The 15,100-nt window shown below is 33.8% G+C and overlaps 1 protein-coding gene across 5 annotated transcripts in view; it reads left to right on the forward strand.

The window, feature by feature from the left end:
- Galnt13 (polypeptide N-acetylgalactosaminyltransferase 13) overlaps positions 1 to 15,100 on the forward strand; it is a 617,871-nt gene that overhangs the window by 435,542 nt on the left and 167,229 nt on the right. For all 5 annotated transcript variants that reach the window (XM_021153165.2, XM_029474531.1, XM_029474530.1 and 2 more), the window contains one exon: positions 1,864 to 2,044. In XM_021153165.2, coding sequence (XP_021008824.1) covers positions 1,864 to 2,044 — 181 coding nt within the window. The remainder of the gene's footprint in view (positions 1 to 1,863; positions 2,045 to 15,100) is intronic.

Genomic DNA, 15,100 nt, shown 5'->3' on the forward strand with positions numbered 1-15,100 from the left:
ATAATAATAGCTACTAGTTTATGAGCAATAAGCATATATATGTAATGTTTGTATAGAGCAGTAGTAATAATTCTATTTCTCTCTCTCTCTCTCTCTCTCTCTCTCATGTGTGTGTGTGTGTGTGTGTGTGTGTGTGTGTGTGTGTGTGTGTTCACGTGCACGTAATCTGGTAGTCTTTAATATGTATGGGGATGGGGCAATTAGTTCCAATTCCTGTCACAGTATCTTAGGGTTTCTATTGCTCTGAAGAGGTACCATAATCACAGCAACTATTACAAAGGAAAACATGGAGTTCAAATGGTTAGTAGGAAGCATAGAGGCATGCAGGGACGCATGGTCCTAGAGAGGTAGCTCTGAGCTCTACAGTTCTATGTCTGGTTCCATAGACAGCAGGAAGAGATAGTCAGACACTTTTCTGGCTTGATCATCTGAGACCTCAAATCCTACTCTTTCCCCCAGTATAACACCTGTCCTCCCTTCCTCCAATAAGGCGGTATCTACACACCTTCCAATAATATCAAGTCTCTATGAGCATGTGAAGGCATTTTTATTCAAACTACCATACACCGTGAGCCAAGAACTCTGACTATTCAAGCCCATTATGTCAAACTCACAATATTTAAATATGAGCATTTCATACCTCTTTTGAACTTGAAAACATCTGAAGAGTGTACACTTTAATGCACTGCAAATGTTGCTATGCAATAGTTTGTACTCTATATTTTTGTTCTTTGTTATATTAGTGTGTGAGTGTGTGTGTGTGTGTGTGTGTGTATTTATGGTACACATATATAGGTTAGAGAACAACCTTCTAGAATCATGTATGTCTTTCCAACATTCAGGTTCTGGGAATTTAACTACGCTATCAGGCTACAAAGAGAGTCCTTATTCCATGAGCCATCTTACTTGCCAAATTTTCTATTTTCAACAACAAAAACCCTGTGCATGTTTAATAAAGATAGCATTTCCCAATATTTTCAATCCAAAATTACTTGAATATACAGACCCAAAACTTATTGCCATGGGAGCCAGTGTATACATTGATTCATACACATAAAATAATAATACAGCTTTGGCTATACAATGAAATTTTTGAAGTAAAACTTTGTGAAAACTTTATATAACACTTGCCTTCAACTACACACATCTGAAAATATCAAGAAATACAACGTATGTTTTCTAACATTTCCCCCTTTCAAAGAATCTTTAACAGTATTTTTCTTGAATAAATAAATGGCCACAATATAGCACACTCTACTCATTGCTAAAACAATGCTTATGATTTAATTAATTAAAACACTACTCAGTCTCTCCAAAGAAAAGACCTCGAAAAATGACCTCGGAAAACTAATTTTGAAAGATATATTCATGTTTGGCAGAAGGAAAAGTATCCTAAAACATTAGTGAGAATAGTAACATCAGTGTGTATATGGTTTAGGAAAAATTTGATAGCTGGGGCTGGGTAAGCATTTACAATCACAAATGGACGAGTATTGTGACAGATTTTTTTGCAAATCAAATTTGAATTTTGACATTGCTTGTCTTTATCACTTCACAATGAGATTCACTCATAGCAGAAGTTAGATACTAAATTATCTACTAAATAATAACTAGATAAATACTGGGCACTGAAACTTGGGTTACCTAGTAAAATAACATGAAAAGAGTTAGATCTTAGCTGCAAATATTTAAGGACATGATCTTCCTTAATAAAATGTCACTATCCTAGCACAAAATCTGCATCTACAGAATATTTTGTTGAAATATGTCACATCTCTATGTTCTGCCTAAACTTTGGTCATGACAAGAATTCTCATTGTATAATTCATCTTGGTTCTTATATGAGATTATTCTTCTCCCCAGATCTGGCAATGTGGAGGTTCTTTGGAGATTGTGACTTGCTCTCATGTCGGTCATGTTTTTCGAAAGGCAACTCCATACACATTCCCTGGTGGCACTGGCCATGTCATTAACAAGAACAACAGAAGACTGGCAGAAGTGTGGATGGATGAATTCAAAGATTTCTTCTATATCATATCCCCAGGTATGCAGTGCAGAAATTTGCCATCTTCTAAAAGGGGAAGTAAAATTTTAAACATGTTGAATATCTGTTTCATTGTTCTTACTATCCTAAGAGCTAAAGTAAAATGTTATTCATTATCAGAATATCATGGAAAATTTATGTGAGAATGGTTTAGGCTAAAATAATTTTCACCTAAAGTAAGAATCTTAAACAGGCATTTTAAAAACTCTCCTAACTTTTTAAATACCCAATTAAAGAAAGATGTACATGCAGATATTCAAATTTATTTTAATACATACAAGGAAACTTTTAACTTGTATTTAAACAGGAATGATTTAGTAAGCTCTTAATAAGTTTAAGTAAAGAATCAATGAAACATTTTTTGCATTCTTTAAAATCTACAAACATTTAAATATTACTTATTTGAAAATACTTTAGAAATAAGGAGTTTTATAATAATTCAATTTCATGATGATGATGATAAAATTTTGTGAGAGTTACTTTTATAATTTCCTTTTGATTTATTTCTTTCTCCAATAGCAATATTACTTATTTCCCCAAAAGACAGAATATTAATATATTAAAATGAGAAGGAAATAACAGAAAATCGAAGCATGAACATCAGGGCTTTAAGTATATCCAGCTTTATAAATAAACAAACAAACAAATATCTAATTAAATACATAAATGTTGCAAGAGAAGTATAATTATTGCCTTCATGGTGTCAAAATGTAGAATGGAATATCAAAATAAACATAAGAGGATTTTGTATATATTAACAAAACTATTGAATGACTTTTCTTTGATGTTTTAGATATGGCTTCAAAGCATTCAGTGACCTTCTTATGCTACCCATAGGAACAACAACAACTTACACCTTCATATTCTTTCTCACATAGTAATCTGTTATATAGCTTAAAAGGGCAGTTTGCATACTAAATGGTATGCACTGATTTATGAACCTATATATAATGTCAGTAACTGATTTTATAATAAACAAGTATGAAGAATAGAAAAGTCAGTAAGAACCTACTTATAATCCAGAATTTTATATGAGAAAGAAAAATTGAGGCATTGTATGTGTGTGAATGTGTGATTAGAAAGACCTTTTCACACTTTTTTTTGCCCTGTGTCAAGTCAAAGTGCTATTTCAAGAACAGTACTTTGTGACTAGAAGTACTTCCTTTTATAGTAGAAATTCTGTCCAGATGTTCACAGAGTTCAACAGAAAATGCAAAATCTGCAGGAAAGAGGTGACATTTATATAACCTTTACATATTACTTTGTTGGTAATTTCTTGAATGGAAATCATTTCTTATAGAAATTTTTAAAATACAATATAAATAAGGAACTAATGGAGGAAGGAAATGTATTATGAGGAATTATGTGAGGCTTGCATTAACAATGTGAGTGATTGGGGATTGTTGGAAAAATGTGATCTGAATTAATGCTCAGTGACCATCATGGGTGTCAAATAATGCTAGGGCAGTCTAAGAGGCTTTTCTTCTTCAGTCTCTGATGGTTGAATGAAATGAACTGACAAGAAAAGAGGGCATATAAACACATTAATATGCAAAAGGGTTGAAACCTCACAGGACTGTGAACCTGCAATAAGTCCATATGATTTGAAAACCTCCATACCATTTTTTATAGGAGATGTGGGACAGTAAATAAATTTTAGAGAATTTCAAAGGACTGAAAAAACAGAATATAGGTAAATGTTCATTTGGCCTGTATACACACACACAAACACACACACATACACACACACACACACACACACACACACATGCTGTTAGTATTCATGGATGGAACATGATAACCAATGTTTTATTACAAAAGAAGAAACTTGTTACTCTTGACATCATGAACGCTGCTCTTGTGTTATGAGTTTAGTAATGAAAGTTTAGGGAAGGAAACAGAGATGGCAGTTGCAGGTGGGAAGCTTTTAACCACTTTAACTTAGATCAACTGTGAATAAAGCTTATCTCTGTCCTGGTCCAGGGGATGACAGTTGAGAGACAAGTTTTGGACTCATTTTTAAAGTTATTTTAATTTGTCCCATATCAAACTGCTTTAATAATAAATGTCTTATTTGTGGGATATTGATTTTAAAACCTCAGTATTAGATATTTTTATAATTTTTAATTGAAAAATGTAAAAGAAGAACAACTGTTTTACAAACAGCATAGAAATGGTCAGTTTCAGAGTTTATATGTTGTAGTTTCTATGTGAACTAAGAAGTTGACACTAAAGAGCAGAGCTGATTGTGTAACCTGGACAGAGCCCATTTTCCACCACATTCATGAGCACCTGGGATGTTCTTGTTCTTACTACCCAGGCTTGTACCCTAGCACGTGTAAAAAGGGAGATGGACAGAATGAACTGTTATCACCCAAGAATTTTAAAAGGGACATTGAACTTAGGGAAAAGGGCAATCTGTTTCCAAAGATAGAAACTAAAGATATTATAACATCTAAATAGGAAAAGGAGAATTTAAGTAGGTCAGAAGCTAGATCTGGATTACTCCAAACAAAAACACAATATGGGAGGCTACAGATCACCCTCAATCAGGTAGTTAAAATAGTCAAGAAGCTAGCAATGAGTCATTTTCATGATAAAATTTTTTGCCATTACTTAATTATGCTATAGATTATGGTGAATTCTACAATTTGAAAGTCAGAATCACAAAAGTAATCATTATTTTCTTGAATGATGAATGTTTGACTCTGTGTGTCCTATAGCAATAAGTGAATTTCAAAAATGGAAATACATGCATGCCTAAAATTATATCATCCACTGTCAGATATGTATGCTTTAATTGATATAGACCCAGCCCACTGAGAAGTGCAATATCTAAGTCACTGGGATTGTATTGTGAGGAGAAGTCAAGCAAGCAAGCAGACAGGCAGGCAGGCCAATACATGTATTTCTCTCCACTCTTGAGCATGAATGAAGCGTGACTAGCTGCTTTGAGGTCCTACCACTGTGACTTCCTTCTATGAGGTTCTGTAACCTGGAAGACTAAGCCACCTTTGTACCCTAAGCTGTTTTCTGATCAGGGTATTGTGTCATAGCAATGAAAATGAAGTCAATACAGAGACCATGGGCAATCCACCTTTAGCATTTACAGTGTCATGTTAGCTTTATTTACTTATCTCTCTGGGTAAAGTCCTTTCAGATTTATGTTCCTAATAATTACAAATTTCCCTACAGCTTTGTAGAGCTTAAAAAGATTTGTTGGATAGTTTAAAGAACTAACAGATAAGAAATGCGTTTTGATGGGAGCCCCTCGGTTTTGCTTTCTGTTGACTTACCTATCCATACATGTCCCACTTACACCTAGAAATCACATCACTACCTTTGTCCATCCTCTCATATCCACAAACAGGTTAAATACCCACAGATGCCTGGAAAGAATGTCCAACTGCTTCGTATGTGGCCTGTCTTCATAATTTTTACATAATATAAGAGTATAATAGAACTACACTGAACAAGGGCCAGCCTCAGTTTGGTCAGGGATCCTGAGGACAGGGTGTTTGTGAACTGGATGTCAATCATGGGTACAATCTGACAGCTCTGTCATCTGCTCGAGATAGCTCTTGGCTCTGCAGTCTCTTCAAGATGGCTTTCTACGCTCTCTTGCAAGAAAAAATTCTACAAGCTCCTGGATAGCTCATGCATTTTCTGACCAAAGTAAAACAAACACCCAAACAAACAAAACACCCAAAAAACAAACAAACAAAAAAAAAAACCAAAAAACAAAAACAAACAAACAAACAAAAAAAGTCTAAAGCCAGTGTAACAGCTCTCTAGGATAGCTTTTAGGTTTTCTGAAAATTCTAGAGGAGCTGTAATCACTCTCCAGGCGGTTCTGTCTGGATGGCTCTCTCTTGCAAGCCAAAGCCTTCATTTACATATCAATTCAATCCTCCATTCCAGGTTCTCTTTGTGACTTTAGCTCCTTGATTCTTAGAAAAGACAACCATCACATTGTTTAACATAGTGGTGAATTCAGAGATATGCCTGCCTTTGTAAGCACAGACAATAAGGTAGCAGGATCTACTCTGAGATCCCCATTCTGGCCCTGCATGGGCCAAAGCTAGCTCTACCCCAGGCTGACCCTGAACTGAAGAATCTGCCTGTTTTTGTAAGCACAAACAATAAATTTAGCTGGGTGGGATCTTGGCCTGCAATCATTATTTCCCAAATCTCTTTCTCTTTTTTTAAATTAGGTATTTTCTTCATTTACATTTCAAATGCTATCCCAAAATTCCCCCACACCCTCTGCCACCCACTCCCACTTCTTGGCCCTGGCTTTCCCCTGTACTGAGGCATATAAAGTTTGCAAGACCAAGGGCCCTCCCTTCCCAATGATGGCCGACTAGGGCCTGCCTCTTCTGATACATATGCTAGTTCCTTAGTATCTTTCTGACAAGCTGGCTCATAGTGCAGCTACCTGTGTTCTTTTAGGTGTATGAAGCCTAATTCATACACCTTAATAATTCATGTAATTCATATTGCATCCTTATATTTTGCGTAGTTGAGAAATTATAGTTTTTTGAAGTCATGTTTTCAAAGCTTTTTCCCACAGCCTTATGGGCTGTCCTGAAAGTGACAGTGTTCACCATTTTTGCTGAAGACATTAGACACACCCTTGCCTTCCAGACTGGACTCATGCTGTTTCTAATTATCTTGAAGTCATTAACTTTGGCAGGAATAATACTCCAGAGGAAGGACCATAAAGTAAATTATCAAGTCTTTTGCCTAGCAACCATCAACACTCTTGGAGGCTCATATCCTGCTGGCTCTGCTCCAGGAGGAAGAACTGTGTTACACACCTCTTTTGCCATGCAGGACTGGATACTTCACTTAATGCAATCCTCCTCACTATAACTAATTCAAAAATTTTAAAGATACAAAGCAGCTTAATACAAGTCTCTTAAATATATAAAACAAAGCTACTTTTACGTTTGTTGATTTCTATGTTTCTGAGTCCTGATTTGCTTAATGTTTGAATAGCTCTGATTCTGTGAAAAGCTACACATGCAAACTGCTTTTATCTGTTTACTCTGCTGTTTATTTTATGTCCTTGTTCTATTGGCCTTCACTCAGTTTGGCTACTTTGAAAGCATGAGAACTAATTTCTATCTGTACCTGGAGTTTAATGAGGGCAATAACACTTTGGAGCAGTGTTAAGAATAGTTTCTAGCAAGTGTTTAGTGTGCTTTCTGTCTGTCTTCTTAAAGATGCCAATACTCTGTCTAACATCATGGATTTTAAAGCCCATAGGCCCTTAAGGCCTGAGGCAGTTTTTACTAGTAATTGGGCTGTTTCCACTAGAGCCAATCTGATGGCCCTAGCAAATCCTTTTAAATGAAGGGATGTAAGTAGAAATCACTCTTCACAGAACACGCCTTGTAAATGCACATGTTCTTTTCCTTCCTGTTGGTCACAAGCATAACTTTTAGGAACGTGAAAAACAAGTATAATCATAAAACCACATCTTTGAAACAGTTGCTTTTCGATTAACATTGATTTCCTTTCTTTGGGGAGGTGGCTTTCAGCTGTATGTCAACAGTCATGGTGACTAGGGCCAGCTATCTGGATATTACCTCTGGGTTCTCCTTTTCTCAGCTGACAGTTTGTGATCTTTCCTTGAACAAAAATAAATAGGGAGGGTCTAGGAATGCACCTCTAATGTTTTTATGTAAACAGCATATCTTCTTCAGCAATATTGGAGTAATATGATTTCTATTACAGGCAAGAAAAAAATCCATATTTAGAAAAGATCTTGGGGTTCTCTTTGAAAGTTAGCACTTGAGAGGGGGGGGAGAGAGAGGGGAAGAGAGAGAGAGAGAGACAGAGAGAGAGAGAGAGAGAGTCACCTTACCAAAGGCATACTTGAATAGTATCAGCAGGTCACTGTTGAATTTGAAGATCTGTATAAGTTATTTTTAATAACAATAAATGATAGGTATTTATACAACTTATTTTCTGTGAAAAGTGGTGAAAATGTGTTTTTATAACTACTGTTTTAACATTTTCAGGAAAATGTAAAGTATGAAAATTTTTGTTAGTCTAGTAATATTTTTGTTAATTGTCATAACATGAACTTCTCAGTAAAGACTGTAACATTTCGGGGAGGGGAGAATAATTTTGGTGAATTTTGATTTTTTTCATTAAATAGTTTTCCACAACAGCAAATCTGATCCAACACAGATTGTGTCTGACTTGATGATGAAAAAATGATTAATCATTTCATTGTGTTCTAGTTTGATAGCACATGCTTATTAATCTTTGTAGTACCTTAAGAAACAAAATTTGGCCGGGTGGTGGTGGCACACACCTTTAATCCTGGTACTTGGGAGGCAGAGGCAGGCAGATTTCTGAGTTCAAGGCCAGCCTGGTCTACAGAGTGAGTTCCAGGACAGCCGGGGCTACACAGAGAAGCTCTGTCTTGAAAACAAACAAACACACAAACAAAAGAAACAAAATTTTGAAATATGTATGAGAGGTAGCTTTTCATGTTGCTGAATGTTCCATCAAAAGTTTTGAATTTTTAGTTATGTGTGGCAGTGGGTTAGCTTTAGTTTTCAGTTCTTTTGTTGCTTAGCTATATTTGAATTATGGCTTTTTAAATGAATTTTTCTAGTTCTTTAATATTTTCTGCAATGTGCTTTATCATATTTACATTACTCCTAAATTCCTTGTAAAACAATCCCCTTTTTCTTTTTTTTTTGTTTTTTTTTGTTTTTTGTTTTTTGTTTTGTTTGTTTGCTTGTTTTTTTTTTGTTGTTGTTTTTGTTTTTGAGACAGAGTCTCTCTGTACATAGCCTTGGCTGTCCTTGAACTCACTCTGTAGACCAGGCTGGCCTCAAATTCAGAAATGTGCCTGTCTCTGCCTCCTAAGTGCAAGGATTAAAGGCGTGTGTCACCACTGCCCTGCCAATATCCTTTTTCTATTCACTCATATTTGTGTCCTCTTTTTTGTTTTTTTACACATTGCCAGTCCAATTTTTGTTACCCATATATTCATGAATATTTACTTTTCAGTGAAGCCTGGTTAACTTACAAGGGCTTACATTCCTATAGAAAACTATCTACCCCTCTTTTATAAGACAGTGATTGTCAATAGCTCTTTGACTAGAGATATGACTACATAATCGGCAACTCCCCTTTCTATGTTGAGATATAGTCTGTGCCGGTCTTGTGTGGGCAGTCACAATCATACTGAATTCAGATGTCTATCCATGCAGCCTGTTGTGTATAGAAGACATAGATCTATGCATCTTATGATGCTTACTTAGCACTAGTTAGTTTTCCTAATGAGTTTTTTGAAATCCTGAATTTTATAGAGGAGAAAGTATGGAGTGTACTTGAACTTATTGGCACAGGTTAGGGATTTCTGACTAGGAAAAGAATGTCAGAGTAAACTACATGATCACCTGGATCTTCCTATCTTTCCACCCTCTCTTCTGGATTTAGTGATTTCTTTTCTTTCTTGCAGCTAGTTCTTATACTCTAGAATCATTAAATCAACACTCAATATTTCTCCATCCTGGATTTTGCTTATATGTCTTTCTTTACCACCATCTCATTGGGTTTGTTTGCATTGATCCCAATGAGTCAACAATTTCTCCAGTTATCTTTATTGTTGACATTTGGATTTTTTTCCTGGGAAGAAAGCTTTCCTAAATATTTTAAAACTAATAATCTTGATTCAATTGCTATTGGGTATTTTATCACTTTATGGATTCATAAATCTTTATATATTTTGGCAATAAAATCATATATGTTACTAAATATTTCCCTTAAATATTTATGTATATTCAATTGTTGGCAAAACATGATTTTAAAATAATTAATGTGTTAAAAAATAACTATTTTAAACTCCATTCTTTCTTTGGACATTATGTGTTTTTTTAATTATATGGCCCAATTCTCACATAGTTTAGACATTGAAAAATATTCTTTAATTTAATATTTAATTTCCTAAACATCACACTCATTTTTCAGTGAAGTCAGTCATCTTTCAGAAAAGTAGGCATAACCCAAGACCAGGATTAGATGGTTCAACACAAGATTATGTTTATAACTTCTTTCATAAAAGTATCATGTATAACAGTTATACTTTTAAATATATTAAAGTAATTGTATTGTGTCTCATTATATTAATTCTAAATACCCAGAATTCACTCATGATCTGTAATACTATTCAACAAATGATATAAATCATACTTACTGGAAATCACAGAAACTTGTATTTGAAAATAAGCAATATAACAACCTCTTCAGATAATTAGCACCACAGAATAATTTTATCACTATCAAATCTAAATAGTCTCCAAGCATTTTTAAAGTGACCAGCACTAAGTTCTATTATGAATTGATTCACAGTACAACAACTACTTCCAAAGTTCAGAAAACAAAATACATGTGTGTTTAAAGGACTTTTGTCCTTAACACATACATTGCTCTAACGTAATTTTAATTTTCTGCAATTCTAGTGAATAAAGCAGTTTGAAATTTCCAATAAGTAAGTTTTACCCCCAAAGAGATTAGAAAAAGTCATGGTTAATTATCCTGTTGAACCCAGTCTTGTTGAACCAGTCAAAAAAGAAATTTATTAATTTTTGAGTTTGGGCAAATGATCCAAATCACTTTATAAGATGCATATTTTTTCTTTGTCTTTTTTGGGGTCAGGAAATGGCTGACAATTTTATTTAATGTAAGAGGATTAAAAATGAATCAAATGTGACTTGAGCACATGCAGTGAGGTTTTATCATAACAGTTTCATCTTGTCAGTGTTTTCCAAGTGTCCTCATTTTATTATTTAGTTCTGTCATAACTAAAATTGAGCAGCTTAGGAATTATATAATAATTAATTACTTTTAAACTTTTAATTCTAGTTCTTAGTAGAATTGAATGCATCACTCTGACACTAGGCAACAGTCATTTACCTGAAGCTACTGGTGTTCGGGCAGGTTAGAATACAGGCTTCTTTTTTTTTTTTTTTAATTATGTATTTTCTTCATTTACATTTCAAATGCTATCCCCTTTCCTAGTTTCTTCTCTGAAAATCCCCTATACCTGCCCCCCCCCCACATGCTCCCCTGCCCACCCACTCTCATTTCCTGGCCACAGTGCCTGGCAAATACAGAAGTGGATGCTCACAGTCATCTATTGTCTGGAACACAGGGCCCCCAATGGAGGAGCTAGAGAAAGTACTCAAGGAGCTGAAGGGGTCTGCAACCCTATAGGAGGAACAACAATATGAACTAACCAGTACCCCCAGACTTCTTATTTCTAATACTTTCAGACTAAGTCTCCAATATTAGTTGTTCTGGTAAATCATTTTGCCAGGCAGGATCCTTATGTTATAATCATTTTTGCTCTTTAAAATAAAATATAAGTTCAAATCTAGAATGACCTAGTTACATAACATCTTAGGAAAATTCAAAAAAAGTTGACTTTGAAAGATTTGGAATATCTCATCTTTTCTGAATTGAATAATGGAAACAGTTAACTATATTTCCCTCAATGCACTAAGTTGAAGTTATGGTAGTCACTCTCGAAAACAAAAGGAAAAAAAAAAAAAAAACCAAAGCATACAAAAACATGACATACAACAGTCATCTTCCTCTTAGCACATAAATTCTTAGTTACCTTAGGGTCAGATTACTTAAGAGATATTACCTAAAAAATTGTGTTCCCTGGGAGTTACTTTCCATTTATATATTCACACAAATTATTTAGGAAGTATTTTAATACATATCTGTATTAAATGAGCTACACAAGTCTTTCATGGAAAAGAATCCAGGACAATATATATGAACTGGAAAGGAAAAGACACATCAGAAGTGTTGGCTTAGATTTTGCCAAGGGAAGAGAAAATGTTGTTTTTTTTTTTTTCTTTTAACAAAGATAGAGACGTAGGTAATAAATAGACCCACTGCATACTTTTATCAGCAGCATAGTAATTATTCAATCATCAACTCTGAAGAGGTGATAGCCATTGTTTTGTTAACTGCTTGGCTCTAACCTACATGTTGTAAAAGATCTGTCTTAGACCACATAGATACATATGAATTATTCATTAAGTTGGTTAGTGACATAGGCACTAGACTATGCACATAAACTAAATTATGTCAAGGAAATGTATCAAACAATGAAAGCTTTCTAATTTATGAATGTTATGTTGAAGAGGAAGGAAATCTGTTCCCATTAATGAAAAAGATTTTTCAGATCTGCCTTCTCCATAGCTGGGTTTGGTGGCATACACATATAATTCAGCAACAAAGTCTGAATTATAAAGGCAGTCTGGATTACATTGTGAGTCTGAGGTCAGTTTGAGCTTTGAGTAAGACCTTGCCTAAAGAAAAAGAGCAGGAAATAAACAAAAGGAATTGTTACTACTATTTGTTTCTAGCTTGCAATCATTTAATTTTCTTAACATTTTATATAACCTATGCATTCCTAATGCAGTATGTCTACTAATTAACTTTACAAAGTTTTTAAGCCTGTTAAACTAAGTATTTTGTACTACTTAATAACTTAGAAACTTTTATCATTACAGTGTATTTAAAAGAAATCTTATTGAACACAAGAAAACACAAATTTCAAGTGCCTGAATAAGTTTTTAATTGAAGAAAATGAATAGAAGTTTAAATATAGCTATATATTTATATATGCTATGCATAATTAGTATATTTAGTATATATATATATACTAAATATATACTGTATATATATACTAATTTGTAGTATATATATATACTACAAATGTGGTATGTACACACACACACACACACACACACACACACACTAGCATTTGATCAGTGTCGTATATACAAAGTAAAAGATTTGGGATTTCATTTTAAAAGAAGACCTGAGAAAACAGATTGTTTTTAACTAAAAGAATGTGTTATATAGAAGACCTAATATATTTTTACAGATTCAGAAATTAAATTATAAGAAGACATTTTTACATTTATGCGTATAAGCCTTCTAGAATCACAATGGATTCAGTTGTCATTAAACAAGCTTAGGAAATACGGGGACCACTGAATGAGTCATTTTGTATGAACTCTTATCACAGTTTTCATTTCTAAAATCCCTGTTATCCTAGAGCCATACATCAACGGTTAGAAACATACTCTGATGGTCACACCACTTAAAATGGAAAGGTAATAGATTTCCATTCACCACGATAAATTTTAATATATTTTTCAACCATGAAAATGGAGAAGCCCTGTGTGTAGTAGAAACAATGTGAGTTTCCAAATGATATCTAGGAATAATTAGTAATAGCACCCACTTTCACTAATACCAGTGTCTAGTTTTGAGCACTCAGTTATAGGGATGTCACTGAGTAGCTTGTCCATTGAAGTGAGTGTTAATAAGGAATCTATGGACTGACATCCTTGGCAGCCATTCTGTGTGGAGGAGATGTTCCTCTCATTTGGGAAGAACTTTGTTTTACCGAATTCTCAGGAAAAAGTTGTGTGTACTTTAGGTAATTGGTGTACATTAACATCTCTGATTTAATTATTTTCTTGGTACTTACTAGAAAGTGTCTTTATTAAAATGCTGCTGAAAAGAATCTATACATAGTTTTTAGCTTTTTGGGGGGAGGTTAAAATTATATCACTGTTATATCACAGTCCTTTTGGAAATGGACTTTCATGCATCTCTTTATTAATTTGTGTAGATAAATTCAGAACTTGAAAAAAAAGACAAGTTGCCAATGGAATACTAATGATCTAACTTTAATATTTGTGACACCTCAGAATATCTTCAGACATCATCATGAGAATTTCAATTTTTACCAAACATCTTGAAATCTAGTGAGTGTTACAAGTCAATTCAATGCATAGCACATATTTTGGAAAGAAGGGGCAATAGATGAGTTAGTAACTTTATCTGCTCAGCCATAAAGTGGTGATGCTAAATGATGCTTGCAAAACAATATTTAAAATTAAAATTACTCCAAAGGATTAGGGAGTTCTCCTACTTAGTGAGTCACTACCTTATGTTTATGTATGGTGCTTCAATCTATTTCCTTATCTACCTACTCTCATCCTCTTTCCATGTATATGTGTGTGTGTGTGTGTGTGTGTGTGTGAATATATATACATATACAGATACAGATACATATACATATAAAATCTTTTGTGTGTGTTTGAAGACAACATGTATCTTTGATCACTATCTCTACCACTAGAGACCTATGAAATAACAAATTAAGATTCATCAAATGTTTATCATAATGATAACATTTCTCAGATATTCCCTCTTGCTACAGATTTAAATTTTAAGGCCCAGTTAGGTAGATGGAAAAATGACAGCTCGGTTGAAATAACACATCTCATTTTAATTATTTATATTGAAGATTAAGTGTGAAAACTATGGTGAATTATGGGAAATAGAAGGAAATAGAAGTTTAAAGGACATAAAATATTTAAACAGATTATTGTTAAGGAAAGGTTTTGTTTCACTTTGAAAGCCTGAGAAAAATGAGCAGTGATGCATAATTAATGCAAATGTCTATTTAAATCACTGTATCACAATGCTGAATGGGGCTCAACTGGCTGCCATTTTTATCTGTGGTAAATTCTTAAAAATATGATTCTATTTTAGATTAAATTTTATCTTGATAGTTGGTTTTGTAAATATTATTTTAAATGATAATTATTTCAATATTAACCATAATATTGAACTCCAGATATTAATTTTACTTAATAATGTGCTTTGATTCATTTTGTTTAGGTATGGTTACTTTGTGAACTTCTTATATAAAATTATTTAAATTTGGTTTATAAAATTACAAAAATATATTTGATTTTAATGTTTTGATAGATTTGTAACACATATAGTGTGTTTTGATTATGTCTGCTATCAATTCACTCCAGCCTTGTTCCTCCATTTTCCTCAGCCAGTATACATTCCCAGTTTTATGTACTTTCTGTATGTTCTATCTGTTAGTCTTTCTCCTTTCTTCCTTTCTTCCTTCCTTCTTTCCTTCCTTCCTTCCTTCCTTCCTTCCTTCCTTCCTTCCTTCCTTCCTTCCTTCCT

Source organism: Mus caroli, chromosome 2 (assembly GCF_900094665.2).
Source record: "Mus caroli chromosome 2, CAROLI_EIJ_v1.1, whole genome shotgun sequence".
NCBI classification, from domain to species: domain Eukaryota; kingdom Metazoa; phylum Chordata; class Mammalia; order Rodentia; family Muridae; genus Mus; species Mus caroli.